Genomic DNA, 17,944 nt, shown 5'->3' on the forward strand with positions numbered 1-17,944 from the left:
TAAAAAACTTCTCTTAACTCCATTTGCAGTGTACTGCTGTGGCTGCAGTAACGTGGGCCTGAAGTTTAACTCAGTGAATTTTGGTAATAATGAACCTTTCTCCCTTCTCCTGAACCAATGGGAATAAAAGAAGGGGAACAATTATTTGTCATGACAACTGTTAAGAAATAGGTTGCCTCGCCCTATGACAGCTGGGATAGGCTCCAGTGCCCCCCACGACCCTGAAAAGGATAAGCGGAAGCGAATGGATGGATGGATGGATGGAAGGTTGCCTGTATGTCATGGGTGTCGCTTTTTTCCACTATCAATACTCCTTCCAGTATGCAGGCAATCGGTTAGCATGACATAGCAAACTTCTCTGTTTAAAGCAGAATAGATAAAGTTAGACCTGAATGTTCCTGCAGGTTTTGTTTTTCTGCTCCATTCACAGAGAGAATTAAATGAAGTTAAACGAGTACACCGCTCTCTCTTTCTCTCTTCATTTCATCCATGTGTCAGTAATTGTCATGGCCCTGGGTCATGTGACCCAGTATTCTGAGTTTCTTGGTGTTTTGTTATTCTTTTTAGTCTAGTTTCATTTCGGTTTATCTAGTTACATACATACTCTAGTTACAAGTTTTCTTTGTTTGTCAAGTTCAAGTCATGTCTGGATTTCCTTATGTTTCCTGTTTTATTTTGAAAGAGTTTTGTGTTTTTTATGTTTAGGTTCACGTGTCCTGTCATTATGTTAATTGTTGTCAGCTGTTTTCCCCATGTGATTCTACTTCCTTTGATCATTCCTTATGTGTATTTAGTCTGTGTGTTTCCACTCAGTCAGTGTCAGATCGTCTGTTAACCTCACCACAGTTTTCATAGGTTTACTCCATTGTTTCTCTGTGTTTTCTAGTTTACTCAGTGTTCACAGTTAGTCATAGTTTTTCACTGAGTGTCACAGCTTTTTTGTTAACACAGTGTTCAGGCCTCCTTAGTTTCCCTAGTTCCTTGTTTTTTCTTCTGCAATCAGCCAATAAAGGCTCGCTTTGTTTTTGAAACTACGTTTTGTCTCCACCGTGTCTGCATCTGGGTCTACCTCTTTCCTCGCACCCCGCCATGACAGTAATAATTTGAATAAGCTAAGGATTCGTTTATATATTTGCATGTGCCCACTTGTAATAAATAAAACCAGTAGCATGAAAAACAGTAATTACAAGGCCCGGTCCAAATGAGTCTGGTTCATGGAAAATAGGAATCCTGGCACCTGGCTGGAAGCAGAAGGTAAGCTACCTTTCAAAACCTCAGTTAGCCATGAGCACACGACTTGTGTGTTCGGAATCACACTTGGAGCAGTATTCCAAATCATCTGCACTTTGGAAGCTCGAGACAGTTTTGAAAAGTTAGAATTGGGTGCCCCGTGCCTAGTTTCAGCTCTTATTGAACACAACATGTAGGTTAATTTTGAAATTACCGTTTTTATCAAAGTGAGAAAATGGACTAAACCAGGACATGCTCACTGGCTAAAGAACTGACTTCCTTTAGGGGACCAGCCTCTAGCAGATTTTTCAGCCACGTAAATTTCTGCTTGTTTGCACCAGAGCCAAACTGTGGGCTTCCCATTCTGTTAGAACTGAGAAACACATTAAATGAAAGACATTCACACACACAGGGAACATGCAGTATCTTATCAGTGTTCCTGCTGGCTGTATAGTGTTCGGAGAGGTTCAAGGTTGCATGCTGATGGCTTTATGTCTGAGTTGAGCTGAGTGAGTTAGGACTGAGCAGATTGTCTGGGCTGATTAATTGCCATGGGCGTCGCAGAAAGCTGCAGTTGTCAGAAGCTGTTAAGAATCTGTCATTTATAGTGTGGACATGATGATGGATATAGCGTATGAATGATGAGTATGTCCAAGGACAGAGCCTTTATTTTGGATGCGTTTGTGTGCTCCCATGTGTTCTGTACACATGTTTCTGTATGCTCAGCATGCAACATGAAGTACCTCAGGAACCACGTTTCCTGTTAGACGGGAAATAATCATACAATAGGCAGCTCATACTAATCCCTGCCCATGTGCTTTGAACACATTGCCTCCTGTACATCTGCACAATCCATCTCCAGCTTATGGAAACTGTAGACTCTGCTGGTCATAGGCTAAATAAACAAGCAAACAAACACGGCTGGACTAGATCAGTGATGTCAGCAATGAGGTTGGCAGTGTTGGAAAGTGGAAGTGGTTGGTTTCCCAGCAAAATATGAAGAAATGGGGAGTGGCTCTGTTGCACAGTAATGCAGGGATCCGAGGGATACGGAGAGAACCTCTCCTTCTTGGCTCTATCTCAGCATCATCATGTGCAACATAGTGACCTCACCAGAAGAAGGTTCACTCTGAAACACATCAAGAAAAACGTTTCCCCACTCATGTTCTCATCTGCAGCCTACCTGTTGTTGTGTTTCTGTAAAGGTTTGGCAGCTGCACCAGGTATTCATCAGGATATCCTCTTCACAGAGTCGAGAACACATCTGTAGGCCATCACACTTACAACTGTGCGGTTGCTTAGCATGTGAGTCATTGTAAGACTTCCTCGTAACTACCAGTAAGACAAGTTTCAAACAAAGCTTGCACAAACACTCATTGCTCACATTTAATCTTTTTAACAAATACACTTTGTGTTCCTCTGAGATAAATGACACATATCAGTCAGTTGCCTCATTTACTGCTTATGACTGTCATCATAAAGTGGAAAGATACAAAATACTCATTTGTCATGTTCAGTAACCAGAACTCAGCCTTTTTTATCCTTGTCATGGGTTCATATGCACAATGCCAATAAATTACACCTAGTAGTTCTTCAGCTAGCTCTACTGAGGACTGCAGACTGTGGTGTCTATGGTCTAGTTCATGGTTAGGTTCTGGCTAGCAGAGGACACTGTTAGTGCTGCTTTATGTCTTTTATACTATTTATTGTAGAAAGACTACTCCAGGTACTAAACATGAGTGGGAGCACCAATGGTTGTCTAAATTTAGGATGACTTGATTGCAGCGCCTTCTATATTTCAAGATCAGGTCACTGTCCCACGAGACTTTCTGTCTGGCACAGAGTTGTTGCCACCCAGAGTGTCGTTTTTCAGTATGCTCAGAACAATGGCAGTATTGAAATGACAAGGAAGCGCAGGAAGACAAATGCCAATTGTTATTTAGAGTGCTTTATCCTGTCCATAGTCTGCAGGCTGCTTTGCAACCCACCTCCAGCTAACTCTGCTTTTTGCTACATCCCTTTATCACTAACGCTGCTCTGCTCTGTGCTGGGGTCTTGTGCGATTCTTCTCACCTCTGGCTTTTCATTCATGGCCCAAGAACAGTGTGTTACTGCTAAATAACAGAGCAGGCTTTTCCTGCTATCCCTGCTAATTAAAATACACTAAACTTGGGTTAAGCCAAACTAAATATACCAACACGCAGTGTTGGGAAGGTTACTTTTAAAATGTATTCCATTACAGAATACATGATCTAAAATGTATTCTGTAACGTATTCCGTTACGTTACTCAATGAGAGTAACGTATTCTGAATACTTTGGATTACTTAATATATTATCATGCTGTCTACAACTATATGAATGTACTATTGCTGTGATTTATTACTGTTACTGAAGGTCCGCGGCTCCGAACCGTAGTAAAGGGACCTCTGGCTGATACGGTGGGTTCTGTGTCGGCTCATAGCCAAAAACTAGCTTTACTTTGTTGTCTGGGTCAACTTTGCTAGCGAGAGACAGAGAGAGGCGTTGAAAGGCTGCTCCAACGGAACTTATTGTTTTTGGAGGAAAACACGAACACGGTGTACAGTCGAGTCTTAATAGCTTACTTACAACTGGGCTCGTCAGGCACTCTTCTTGGCTGCAGTGGTTATTATTATATTTACATGCTTCCAGCTCCCATTTTTGCTCGATGACAGCTCGTACTTTTCCTTTTTCTCCCTCCCTCGCTCACAGACACATAATGTGTATGACAGTCCATTCTCCCTGCAGCACGGACTACACTGCCCATGAGGCTACATTCTTTAAAGCCAGTAGCATTCTGCCTATTAGCTTAGCACAACAACAACAAAAAGGCCTCTCTCACCCAGGAAACACGCAGAGCGAGAGCGTCACCCTGTAACCATGGCAACCGTAACGCTGCCGCCTGGAACAACAGAACGTAGCTGTCAAACAAAACCCAAACAGTCCTGACCCGCCACAATATGAAACAGGGAAGTACCGCCGTGTAATCCATTTATTTCAACAAAGTAACTGTATTCTAAATACCACCTTTTTAAACGGTAACTGTAACGGAATACAGTTACTCATATTTTGTATTTTAAATACGTAACGGTGGTACATGTATTCCGTTACTCCCCAACACTGCCAACACGGCCAGGTGTCACCACCAGTCCAGTACGGTTAGAAGGAACAGCTAAACGAGTCACCAGAAATACACAAAGAATATAGAAAAAGTATTAAAATATATTTGTATCTTTTTATTGACTTGCAGGAATAAGATGAAATTTACCTGCCTTACACTTCCCATAATGCTTTCAGGGTATACTTATAAAGTAAGGCGTTGAAGTCACAGATTTAGATGTAGGACAGGAAACTTGGAAAAGAATCCGTCCTGAATTTTCATCTCAGTTTCAGTTTTACAATTAGTTTATTTACCTGGATGTGTGTGTTTGCAGAAATAGCACCGTTCTCTCCTGAAGTAATAAACACAGCAAAAAACAACAATACACAACTGATTCTTTTCACTTTTATTTGTAAATGCATCTTGGATAGAACAAAGGAAAAATATATAATATATCCATATGTACTGAAATGTTATGTACACGTTTAGGGTTGAAAACTATAAATCATCAGAATAGTCTCTGTGTGTTTCCTGGATGCAGCGATGTACGCGCCTGTATATTTACATACATTCATAGGATGCGATAAAACGCCTGTGCTGCCACAAGCATTAAAAATTCAAAATTGAATAAAAGGAATGATGTACAATGTTGTGTACCCCTGCATGTTGTCACTATACACACATGAATTATACATGGACGGCATAGTCGCTGTTGTACACACAGCAAATAATGTTCGAGAGAAATAAAAACATTCAAAAATTTGGGGACGTTGCCACCACATTCTCCAGCTCATGGCAGCTCAGCACCACGTGTGTGGGAATTCATTCATCCCCTCAAGGTAAGATATGTGCTGGCTGAGGTGGAAGGCCGTCAGGGCGTTTCGAGTAACAGATAAAGCAGAAATTGTGTCATCAGCAAAGTAATAGATCAGGTAAAAGTAGCAGATGTAGGCAACAAATTTAGTTCAGGGCCCTGTTGTGAACAGTCAAACAGCACATTGCAATGAGAAGCTTGATTTCCAGAACAATGTCACATTCCAACAATGACTTTGTTTTTGTTACAGTAAGGCTTAAACAAGGATACAAACAGAAGACCAGGAAGCAGGTAGACATGACTTGGCTTAAAATTCAACAAATAACATTTAACACTGATCAGAAGGCCAGTTTTAACAATCGCTGTGCACTTAACCTTTGAGTTTGTCACTTTTTAGCTCTCCTCTTTACATCAGTTTACAAAGTTCCTGTAAAAAGTAAGAGGAGTCCTGATAGCTTATCGTGTTTTATTTCCTTTTGTTATGCAATCAGTAGTTCATGTCCACGTCAGTGAAACAGTTCCCTCATTGTGTTTCAGACACAAGCTGAATAGAAAGTTATCCACCCTTCTTAGTCAATTAACAGTGGTGCAAGGCAGCAAAAACAACAGGACAAAACCTTGAGAGAAAGCTCTCTGGACCCAAGGAAAAGTAACTACGACTCGGGTAGAAGCTGATGAGGATCCAAGTGAGTTTCACTTCTGAAACATTGCATAAATTTAACACGTCTGAGACATTAGCAGCTTTCAGGAAAATAAACGGCAGCTCCTGTATCCAGTTAGAATGGAAATGCAAGGCTATTACCAAACGTATCACATAATCCAGACTGAACCGAAATAAGCTTATCTTATTTTCTTCTCAGGCAGGTGATAAGAACAGTGCACAACCGACCAAAGCACCGACATCAACCTTCAGCTGATTACAGACAGGATGGTAAGCGTGTCGGTTTCTTACAATAACTTAGAACAATCCCAGCCAAGTGAGGTTTGCTTCAACTCACATATTCCAGATGACTTGCTGATGGCGCGACAAAAAAAAGGGGGGAAAAAGAATTTTTAAAAGTACTGCTATAGTATGAGGGTGTTCCAAGGATTCCCAGTGATCCCAGTAATCTCAGCAGGTGGAGCATCAGTTTGCTGAGCGGACTGTCCGACTGCTTCGTGGAAAACGGTGGACTTTGATGTGTTTTGACAGATGGTCACTGCGGGCGAATTTCTTCTCACATACAGGACACTGGTAGGGCTTAACCCCTGAATGGGACCGCCGGTGACGCGACAGCTCATCTGAACGTGAGAACCTGAAAGAAGAACAGAAATGTTTCAGAATTCAACAAAGGCAAACCGAGAGAGGTGGTGGCGCGTGCACAGGTCACAAATCTGGTGACCTTAGACTTCACTTTTCTTAACTGTCTGGAAATGTCTCGAACAATTTTGCACTGCTTTGCTTTACAGGTGTGGCTTGTTTCCTACAAAATTAGATTGCACTTGTGTGCAGTGAACTTGCATGTATATACGTGCACTATCATGTGAGTGCAGGGTGTATAAAAGGAGATCAGTAAAGTAACACCATATATATTTTGTGACAATGAATAACAGAACAGAAATCAGCTTCCTTCTCAGTAAGTTCCTCCTCCCATGAACAGATTTCAACACAGTCTTGGACAGCAGCTGGCAGCCTTATTCTACTCTGAAGCCTCAGAAAACTGCTCTCCACCTGCTGTGGGTTATGATTAAGACCACGAGACAGCTGAATAAGACTGAGGACCAACCTGACAAAACCTGCCTCAGTTGGTTTGTCCAGTGAGCTCCAATGGGAGCTGACTCCAGTCCTTTAACCCTCTCAAGGCAGGCGTTGGCGATTTGCAACAGTTAAAAACTAACAACCTGATTACCCCACATACATATTTTATGAGTTTTTTTTACTCAGAAGTACCACTGCAGGACTTGGTTGTGCATTTGCAACAAAAATAAGTGAAGGGATTGTTCAGCTCTAAATGAATGGGCCCGTTGTCTTTGACAGTAAAAAAAAAATCACAAAATATGTTTGTTGTCAAAAGACCAGGACAGTCTGTCCAGGTCTGTGTATGGGTTTGTTTCAGCTGCGTGTGGTTTCAGGAAAATCCGGCCTCGCTTTTGTCAACCTAGTTGCATAATTCACCCAGACTGTTTTTCTCTTTTTGATGGAGCTCGGTATGCTCGGCAGCTCTGAACAAAAAGAAACACTTGCAAGGCACACGACATAAATATCCCTGCATGAGCATGGATATTTCAAGGCACGAAATTTAAAAACGATATAGAACACCCTTGTCTCTTACCTTGTACTTCTGGAAACTATCTTAGCTAGAAACTTGTTTTTGCCAATCCCAAGATTTTTACTGCAACTGCATCATTATCTGGTCACAAGCAAGAATTCTTCAAATGCTGATGCTTCAACTCATTTCCTTCTTTCTCATTTGGACAAACAAAAACTTGTCTGGAGTCACGAGGATGACAGCTCCAGGGTTTCTTCCCAGCACCCTAGTTCTCTGAAACTGACTGTCCCCAGCTGGGCTCTGCCTGCCAGATGTTACTCTGGTGACTTGACAGCATGATGAATTGGTACAATTGCGCCCTATAATTAAGGAGCAACATTTAAAAAGCGAGACTAAAATGCAATCTACCCTCTATCCTTGGCAGGCACAAGAAGCTTAGAGCTTAAAAATGATGCTGCACACATGTAAGTTAGATTGCATGCAACACCTGACAGCAGTTTAAAAACTGGACCCTGCCAATGAAACCCTTCCAAGCCCAACCACAGCAACTAGCCAATAAAAAGTCTTTGAAACAAGTAGATAAAGTCCACACTGTGACTTATGTAATTGACTAGTTACTGACCAGAAGTGTCTGCAGAGTCCCCGACAGAGACCAGCAGACTCTATGTGTAGGATAGACGGTGTATAGATACTTATCTTCTCTGTAATGTTCAAACTTTTTTGTTTTTTGCCATCGTTACATCTGGAGTTTAGTTTATGAATTAAGTGTGGTCAATCAAATATACTTTTTTCAGCTAGAACATAGTCAACTTGTGTATGCGATCACTCCCAGCATCGACATCTGACTTCCAAGGTAAAAACAACACATAAAATGAAGAGCATAAGGTTACTTTGGCTGCGCATTTCTGCCTTTCTGAGTGTATGTAAATGCCTTTGGACGTATGCTACCATGCTTTCCAGAAGTGGTACGGCGTCTAGGCTGAACTGGTTCTGTGGGTTGGGATAGTGCAAAAAAATAGTTGCCAAAGAGATAAGATAGCTGCCGGAGGAAGAAACATCCATAATATATTCATCACCTTAGTGCAGTGGTTCTTAACCTTGTTGGAGGTACCGAACCCCACCAGTTTCATATGTGCATTCACTGAACCCCTCTTTAGTGAAAGACAAAATATGATCTTTTTCAAATTCAAGACATAGATATGTTTTTTACTGGTGCACAAAATGAGCCGTGCATGTCACGGCGGAGGCTCTGCCGAACCCCTGAGACCGACTCACCGAACCCCTAGGGTTCGATCGAACCCAGGTTAAGAACCACTGCCTTAGTGGATGTCACACTGTTTTATTTTAAATAATTCAGTGCATATAAACACCAGACTATATTAAAATTACCTCTCATATTATGAATGAAAAAAATGTGTACTGCAGCTGCAGCCTGACATTGTTAGCTCGATTTAAACAGAGCTACATGTGGCTTAATCTTAGTGGACAAAAAGCTCAGAATACACACTTTGTTTAGCTTTCTACACTTGGATCTGTAGGATCTCACTGACATATCCCTAAAAATGTACTCTCAGGAAAACAGCTATGGCACAGAAGGCCCAAGCACCTGCTGTTTGTTCGGAACAGCCAATCGGTTGTCTTAAAAGGAATGACAGGTGCAGTCATGCAAAGTTATTCTAGCAGTGACAAAGAATAAGATGAATATAACCAATCCGAACCTCTAAACCACGACTAACCACGTGCCTTACACAGAAATAAAAATGATTTTCAAAGTTGATCACACTGACTACTGTACTAGCTCAAAATCAGATATTCCAACAAGACAAAGTTAAGGTTAGGGTTAAAATATCAGCATTGCCTCATGATTTCACAATCAAGGCACAAGTAATCCCTAGTGTAGCGGCCGACAGTGTCTTCATCGCAGGGCGGGTGTGTGGATGATATTTGATACACGAACAGAGCCCAAAGTCTGAATCTAATTTTATCATATAATATCTTCCAATAAACCACGTGCACCCAAATCTGATCAGCAAACAGTTTTACATGGCGTGCATAGATGAAACACTATCGCTCTGACATTCCAACATCTGGTTCGGATCTGTTGCTCTGTGAGAGAGCGTCAGAGAAACAGTGACAGAATTTCTAATGTTGTGTCCATTTTTTTTTTTGCCTGCAATGGACTTTGGTTTTATTTCAGCTTGTAGTTACTCTTCTTTAGAGCAAACAACATCTATATTTGTCACACTTGAACTAAACTGCAGTAGAAAGAAATAAAGGATTGGGTTAAGACATCTGTGAGAAAGGGAAACAATTAAAAGCAGCCCTCTACAGTCTGTTTCCTTCTAACCTTGAATTAGAGGGCTGCACAGTATCCAGCCAAGTGTTTATCCAACTATGTTCCTCCAGCACTGACTCAAATTGAAAAGAACACAAATAACTTTGGGAAAAATCATTCTATTTTCCAACTCAGCCAGAAAGCAGACACCTGGATCCTTCTCGTAAAGAGGATTTCTGTATTATGTCTTCGTTTCTGGCCCAGTGTTAGGAATCAGTATTTTAATGCCAGTTAATGCCAAACCCCTGCCTGGCACACACTGTACTGAACAGCTGTGTCTGTGGCTGACCCAAGCTTTTGGAGCTTTGTGTTGTTAATCAGGTTCCAGATCACTAGTGAAAACTTTTCTTTTATTTTGAATCAAATCTCACAGCTCACTTTACAAAAACCTTCTCAGCCAATGAGATAAAATTATGCACTGCTTGTCTGACATCGTTTGTTTTGAAGCATATTCATGAATGTAAGAATGCAGGGGTGAACAGAGGCATGTTAAGATGACATCACGGCCTACAAATAACTTACTTAACTCCTCACCAGGTCTCCACGATCCTTTTAAGAGAGTTCGGGTTGGGTGCATTTTAGCTACACTAGTTTAAGAAACCAGCAGATGTTACCTTTGAAGTCTCTTGTATGCAATTTGGTTTTACAGTTCACAGTCTTTGCGTTACAAAAACAGAGGAGATCTAAGGGTGAACCTTATCTGAACTCTTTACACTGTAAACGCAGTATCTAGAGTGATGTGTTATACACTGTACTGCATTCATTTGTTCTTTTAACCGTTCTCCTGTTCCTCCTAGTCCATATGAGGAACCCTGCCTGATACCCGCTCTTCCCTTTCATGCAGTGTGCAGCCTGGACGTTCCTAACCCACAGTCATGGTAACTATTCAACACTTTGTCTTTGTTCACTTCCTCACTGCTGCTCCCTTCAAGTGACTGTGTGCAAAATTCGTTTTTTCTCCCACCGTCTTGACAACAGTTAAGCTAACAATATAAGCAAACATTTTTTTCCCGTTTTTCTCTTAAAATCTTTGCGTCTCGGCTCAATCAGCAGCTACTTTAATAATTTTCCCAACCTGCCCCCCCTCCCCCTTTGGGAGGCCCCCTCATTTATCCCAACACATACAGTGGGTTTCACACACACTGGTTTTCTCTTTTTTTCTCTGAAACACACACACACACTTTCATCCTAACTAGATCCTGCCTTTTGTGTACAGACAAGAGCCCTTTGTTAGCTGGGACACACTGCCTGGATTACTACTGCACAGATTTCTGCAGCTCATGTATCAGGACACGGCAGTCCCGCTGTAGGGTACATGCCTGGTGGCATGTTGCCAGGTTGGGAATACCACAACACAAAACTTTGAAGAGGCTCTGCTTCTGACCTGTCCAAATATTTTAGCCAGTTTTTGTTTATCGTTACCAGCTGTAAGTTCAGTCTAGCGTCAGTGTTCTACATGGTCAACATGCTTTTTTAAATCTTTTCCTGGGAAATCCTTACTGGAAAAGATATTTTGGATTTGTAAAAATTGCATATTTGAAAACATGTCATCTAATTCAAACACATTTTAACAAATCCAAATTTTCAATTCAGTCCAAAGTCAATATGACATCAACCTGATCTGATAGAAATATGTGAAATGACCACAACCTCTTTTATGTGTTGTTATCATATGGCTACACCACAGAAACTGCTCCACTGGAGTGTTACTTGGGACTACACTGTGGTGAGTACAGCACTGAAAACACTCTGAGTTTGTGTGGGTTCTCTTTGTCTGTGTGGCTTTTCTCCAGGAAATGGTAGTCCCACAATACAAAGACACACATATTGGGTTAACTGGTGACTCTAAATTGGCTGTAGTTGTGGCTACATGGTCATAAAGAATCTGAGTCATCATTAGTGGAAACTTCCACTTCCAATACTTTTCTAAAAATATTAAAAAGTCAGTTTTGCCTAAAGACAGACAGACGATAGATAGATAGAGATAGAGATATAGAGATAGATAGATAGATAGGCAAGAATATGTTATTCACTATCAACGTTTAAGGAAAAGCTTTTCAAGATAGTGGCAGAACTATTTTTTTAAGTTAAAACATGTCTGTTTTCCATCCGTTCTGGGTCCTTTTTGTACTTAAAAAGTACAAAAAGTTCATTTTACTCATGGGACATAAAGTCAGTGTTGTACTCTTCACTAGCTTAAGGTCAGCCTGAACATCCCACCTGATGTCCTGAGGAAAGAGGCCAGCTTAGCTCTGCTAACTCTGAACAGGAGTCAAACTCCATCACATTCACACAAACAGACTTCCACGTTAATGAAAGCAAAAAGACACTTTAATTTAATTAGCAAAGTAATTGCCTACTGATGAAGACATCCACCTTCTTCCTCTGCCATTAAACACTGCAGGTTCTAAATTAACTCTTGCTGTTTTATTCTAAAAAAAACACAAACACACACACACTCATGCTGCCCCAGCAACTGCACAGCTGTCAGGTCTCAACAGGAGGCATCCATGTTGTGACCATGTGACTCCAGTCCACATGCACTGTGACAGATTTAGTTTACATCCACAGAAAAAAGACACCATGGTTATTCTTACCCATTGGATATCTCGCTGCCAGACGAGATGACATTGTGTAATTGTGTTGCCACCACCTCACATCACTCCAATTAGCACTTGCTAGACTGCACGGCAGAGCTCTTCAGCTTAATGGGTTAGTGAAAAGGAGAAAACCACAGGATGGCATCTTTTGCTTCACTGTTACATCTTCCTGGCTAACTGTGAGTGGCCTGCCTCACTGCTGTGCCGTTTTCCTGAGATTTCAGAAAGACAGCAAGTGCTCGCTTCCATGGTAATCTACTTGGTTACAAATAGTGACATTCATGTTGCAGGGCTGCTTGTCTGTGTTTTGGGTTTGAATATAATTTCTTCCTGGTCTAGAATACCCCATGTGGAGAATCTATTAGGGGAAAAAGTGTAGTACCAAACTGAATTAGATTGAATGTGAAATGTAACATAATCTACTTTTTAAGAAATGCCACTTTTAATTTTTGTCTAAACCTAAAACACTAATATTAGATTGTGGATTTTGGGGGTTTAAGTTACGTGGACTCTGCACCACACATGATGAACAGGGATATGTCCGACTGACAAAAAATTACTGCAGCTAGGCCAGTAATGAAATTATGCAGATGCCTGTTAGAGCCTGCTGTTATTGCTCTGTTAACAAACAAACCTTTACACAGGATACACTTAATCACTCGTATATATGAGTCAATCTTTGAATCTAGTCTGCTAAGAAAACATACTAAACATACTATGCTTATATGTAAGAGCATTCGGTTCCTCGGCACCCACCTCCATCCGCAGCCCTGCCAGTTGCAGGCAAAAGGCTTCTCCCCCGTGTGCCTCCTCAGGTGGGCCTTCAGGTGGCTGCTCTTGGTGTACATCTTGGTGCAGCCAGGAAAAGAGCATTTGTGCATTTTGATGAGATCCGCCACTGTGTTCTTCTGGAATTTCTGTCCGCCAACAAGGATTCCTGACGCCTGGCTAGTAGAGCTGTCCCCGAGCCCAAGAGGTTTGGCTGCAATTGGGACTGGAGCAATTCGTACAAACTTTGAGGAGACGTTAAGGCTGGGGGAGGGCAGGATGTGGGGCACAAGGGCAAAAGTTTGACCTTGGATGTTGACCAGTAGCTGTGCAATTTTGATGTCTGAGGCTGGGGCAGGCTGTGGGGGATGGGCTGCTGGAGTAAGTGGTGGCACTGTGGGCTCCTGCTTGATCTGTATAGGCTGGATCTGCAGAACGACCGGCATCCCATTACCATTTGTGTCACTGTCTGAAGATGAAGGTTTGTTAGTGGATTCCTTCTTGGCCCCTGTGCTGGATTCCTGTGTGGGGTTAACTCTTGTGGTTTTGGTGTCACTCGACGCAACAGCCACCAGACCTGCAGTGCCGACAGTGGGAACAGTTTGGTCAGAATACTTTGCCTCTGGCTCTACTTTAGGCTCAGCCGAGGCCTCTACGAACCACTCCAGGCCAACTTCTAGACCAAAAGACTCCTGCGTTACTCCCAACTCTGGGCAATCCTCTCGGATCTCCTGTTTCATTGTCACCACGTCCATGTTCTCCTCCAGGAATTCTTCTATCTCTTCCAGCGTGGGCTGGAAACACCCTACAAGCTGTTCTTTTAGCTCACCATGGGTCCAGGTGAGGAAGTCAAAATTTTCCTCCTTTACTTGCTCACGTTTGAACGGCTCTTCTTTCCGTGAATCCCACAGGAAAGTGGATAATGGCATAGGATCCACGGATTCTGTGGTAACGCTGTTGGCACTCCCTAAGGAGGCCTGAGACAGCAGGTGGTCCAGTAAACTGTCCTGACTTTCAGCACTAGAGCTGCTGCCATAGCTGGAGCTCAGCACCTGGGAGTCTGGGCTGGAGCAGGAACGAGGACTGGATGAGTCGCTCAGGTCCTCCTCCGAAAATGGTGACGGCATAACCTGGTAGGAGCCCAAGTCCTTGACCATGTCAGATTGCTGGCAGGCCACTGGAGCACCGCTGTAAAGAAGAAAAGTGTCTTCACTCACAAGGGAGTTATCTACCATCCCTGGATGCTGCCAAACCACTGTCTCTTTCTGGACTCAGAGTCTGTGTTTAGGGATGACTTGCAAGAGAATTATTCCTTCTGCCGGTGGAGAAGACCAAATATACCCAGGTCACAAAGGTCACACTTCTCACAGATGAGATACCAAAAACACCTGGTTGGAGAGAGAAGCTCGCAATCCAAGGTCTCCGGACAGGAAACAGTATGTCTAAAAGAATAAACAGAGATAATGAGAAGTCGGTTAATCTCCATGGCACAAGCAGCTGCTGCACATTTGACAAAGCCTGAAAGCATACCATTATCATACCATTATATATAAACAAAGAAAAAGTGCAAACAAATATATGTATACACAGTGTGTCCCTGTCTTCATTGTTAAAGAAGTCCCTAAACTGTATCAATGCTGCATTCATTCCAATTAATTGTGTTACCTCCTTAAAATGATTAATTTTATTAGGTCTGAGTGCAGAAACAACAAGTGTATGAAAAACACTGAGGGTCATTTTTGACTCTGAAAGAGTTCTGATGAGTTCATAAACTCATAAGCCATTTTTTTAGTTCTGCTAACTTCTTTGGGTTTGTTTGGTTTCTTTTGAAAAGATGAATTGATAAAAAGTAACGTTGGAGGGCTTAACTACTAAGTTAGTGTTCTCCCTGTGTTGTCTCGATACTTGTACATTGGCTATAACCATTTAAAATACCCATATTTTGTCAATAATCCACATACACTAATAGAGGAGCCCAATTTTCTATGCCAGTGTGCAAGCGTTAAAGGATGTTACGTATTATTAGCCCGGTTTATTTTTCTACCACACAGAGTTTGTGTAAATGTAAATGATCCCTGCAGTTCATCAAAAACTGCAGCTGGATTTGAAGTAGTGTGCTATGACCTTTGACCAACACTGTACTTACAACATTTGTTTCAAAATCTGTTTTAAAAAAAGTGTCAAACCTCAGCCAACTTTGGAGGCCCTGATCTTTTAATGTTTAAACTAGTCACAAAGGTTTGGACTTTATCTGCCTGAATCTCTGCGTCAATATCTTTCGTGTAATTCACAATTACAGGATTTTTATTTTTTATTTTTCCCAATTTAAGGCTTTTTCCATTTTAAACATGTAAATATTTGAATTTTTAAACATTGCTTAAGTTCGGGTTCTTTTATGTCTAACCATCAATATGCTGTTTACAGGAACACATCTCTCTCATAATATCTTAACAGAGCTATGGTTCAATGACATACCTTAACTGAGGCTGGTTTCTGTATCTGATCTATGTTTACAAGTCAGCTGGCTGTACTTTCTTTACATGTGTCCAGATCAGAGTGATAGCAGTATGAGTTCACATGATCATAGTTTTACAATGTGCTAGTGTAGTCTTCATAAATAGGCTATTTTCCTGGAACGAGGAGCGTCGGTCATACTCTCTTCCCCTCTCCCTGCCTCCACTATTTGCCCTCCCTTTTTAGGGGCCCCTGTATGGTCTGAATGAACGAGGATGAACCCGGACCAGCGAGAGAGAGAGAGGGGGGGGGGGGGGGGGAGAGAGAGAGAGAGAGAGAGAGAGAACATTATCCTGAAACGCCGCAGGGGGCAGCCAGGAGCAGCGTGGGTTCCTCCTCTGAATGCGTAAATCACCTGTTCGGCGTGTTTACGGGACGATAAAGGATCAGTAAATCAGTCACATCTAAAAGGATTCTTTTAGATTTAAGTTGTTGCATTTATATTCACAAAATGTTGTGTGTGCAACATTTCAAGGCTATATTTTGTAATCATATGTTAAAATTGTAATCATGGCTGAGGGTTTTTTCTCCTTATTTGTACTTGCTTAATAATTATATTGGCACGTGTAACCATTAACTCTTCCACGCCATCGGGTTTCAGACAGCAGTGACTCAGAGGCGCAGCTGAAAATGGGGCAGCAAAACTCATTCAGATTCCATTCACTTACACTCTGGTGTCAAACTGATTAAACTGTGAACTCTGAAAGTCCTCCGTATAGATCTGTGTGCTTTGTTTTGCCCGAGTGTCCCTGTCTGCGGCGCATTACGCATGAGTAGGCACGCGTCTCCGCTCTCAACGTAAACATGTTTTCATCCTGCCTGCTGCTGCAGCATATGGCACGGAAGGGAAACGCGTCCTGCACGCTCTGAGACCTGGGGGGGAAAAGAAAGAGAAAAACTCCGATCTTACCTCGATCGTGCAACCAGAATATAATCCCAGAGCAAAATACGCGAGGAGGATCTGTTTTATCCGTTGCATTCGTCGAGCCACAGTTTGCCCTTGAGGTTCTCCATGCAGCAGCAGAGGAAGAGTTCAGACTGGACTGAGTGCTGACTGAGTTGTACTATGGAGCCGTCACATGACTGCCAGGGTACCTTACAGCCTCGGCGTAGTGAGAAACGAGAGGATGTCGCTGAAGGCTCGTCCCCGCTCTGTAGTCTCATTGGTTGGTTTTTGCAGGGATGGAGGCGGGTTGTCCGGTCTGTCACGCCGTTGATCTGCTGCGTGGAATAACATGTGGGACTGTTGTTCAGGCAGGGAGCAGAATGGTACCTTGTCATGATGAATAACTACTGGAGGGTCGGCATTCAGGGATCCGAGATGGAGGCGTGATGCGCTTTACAACCTTTGATTGGCTGAAATGGATTTTACTTTGAAAAATAATCTTTAATTTTAAAAAGGACAGGAGATCAGTTTCATGAAGCCAGTTGTAGTGGAACTGATGTGAAAAGTTTTGAGATAACTGCAAGATATTGTCAATATCAAATGATTTACATCTCAATAATTACATTTTCAATTTTATTTCTAAGTTGACTTTGTATCTCTCAATAAGGTCGGTCAAATGGTAAATGGCCTGTATTTGTATAGCGCTTTACTAGTCCCTAAGGACCCCAAAGTGCTTTACACATCCAGTCACACACACATTCACACACTGGTGATGGCAGCTACATTGTAGCCACAGCCACCCTGGGGCGCACTGACAGAGGCGAGGCTGCCGGACACTGGCGCCACCGGGCCCTCTGACCACCACCTGTAGGCAACGGGTGAAGTGTCTTGCCCGAGGACACAACGACCGAGACTGTTGGAAGCCGGGGCTCGAACCGGCAACCTTCTGATTACAAGACGAACTCCCAACTCTTGAGCCATGATCGCCCGATCGTACACCAGAAAGCACCAAGAGTACACTGGTCTGACAAATAATGTCACAAAGTATCCATGGTGTATGATCAGTGGTTTCTTTAACACACACACACTGATGGATGCATCAAAGCAAACTCAAGGTTCGGTATCTTGCCCAAGGATTGGGCTGGATTGGGGTGGCTGAAACTCAGGCGGTAGAGCAGGTCATCTACTGATCGGAAGGTTGGTGGTTCGAGCTCCGGCTCTCCCTAGTCTGCATGCCAAATATCCTTGGGCAAGATACTAACCCCAAGTTGCTGTAGTTAAAAAGCACCTAAAAGCATAGAAGACAGTGCTTCTGATAATGGGTGAATGTGGCATGTTGTATAGAGTGCTTTGAGTACTCCGGCAGAGTACCATTTACCACCCAACACAAAATGATCCTTAAACATAACATGTACAGTCTGTCGCTGGA

The 17,944-nt window shown here is 42.4% G+C and overlaps 1 protein-coding gene across 3 annotated transcripts; it reads right to left on the minus strand.

Annotated features, from left to right (window-relative positions):
* Positions 1-752: 752 nt before the first annotated feature.
* On the minus strand, positions 753-16,909 carry LOC146519219 (Krueppel-like factor 15). Of its 3 annotated transcripts, none has more exons than XM_085161097.1 (3): positions 16,540-16,900; positions 13,104-14,557; positions 753-6,458 (listed from the first exon to the last, which is right to left on the minus strand). In XM_085161097.1, exons 2-3 carry the CDS (start codon positions 14,348-14,350, stop codon positions 6,290-6,292), a joined length of 1,416 nt encoding a protein of 471 aa, XP_085017223.1. In that variant the 5' UTR covers positions 14,351-14,557; positions 16,540-16,900; the 3' UTR covers positions 753-6,289. The 3 variants fall into 3 exon arrangements, 2 of the variants coding, with proteins under 2 accessions (XP_085017223.1, XP_085017222.1); XR_014874283.1 differs by having other exon boundaries at positions 6,387-6,458; positions 12,345-14,557; positions 16,540-16,909; XM_085161096.1 differs by lacking the exon at positions 753-6,458 and having other exon boundaries at positions 6,575-14,557; positions 16,540-16,909.
* Between the last annotated feature and the right edge of the window lie 1,035 nt (positions 16,910-17,944).

The sequence above is a fragment of the Neolamprologus multifasciatus genome, chromosome 5 (genome assembly GCF_963576455.1).
Source record: "Neolamprologus multifasciatus chromosome 5, fNeoMul1.2, whole genome shotgun sequence".
NCBI lineage: Eukaryota > Metazoa > Chordata > Actinopteri > Cichliformes > Cichlidae > Neolamprologus > Neolamprologus multifasciatus.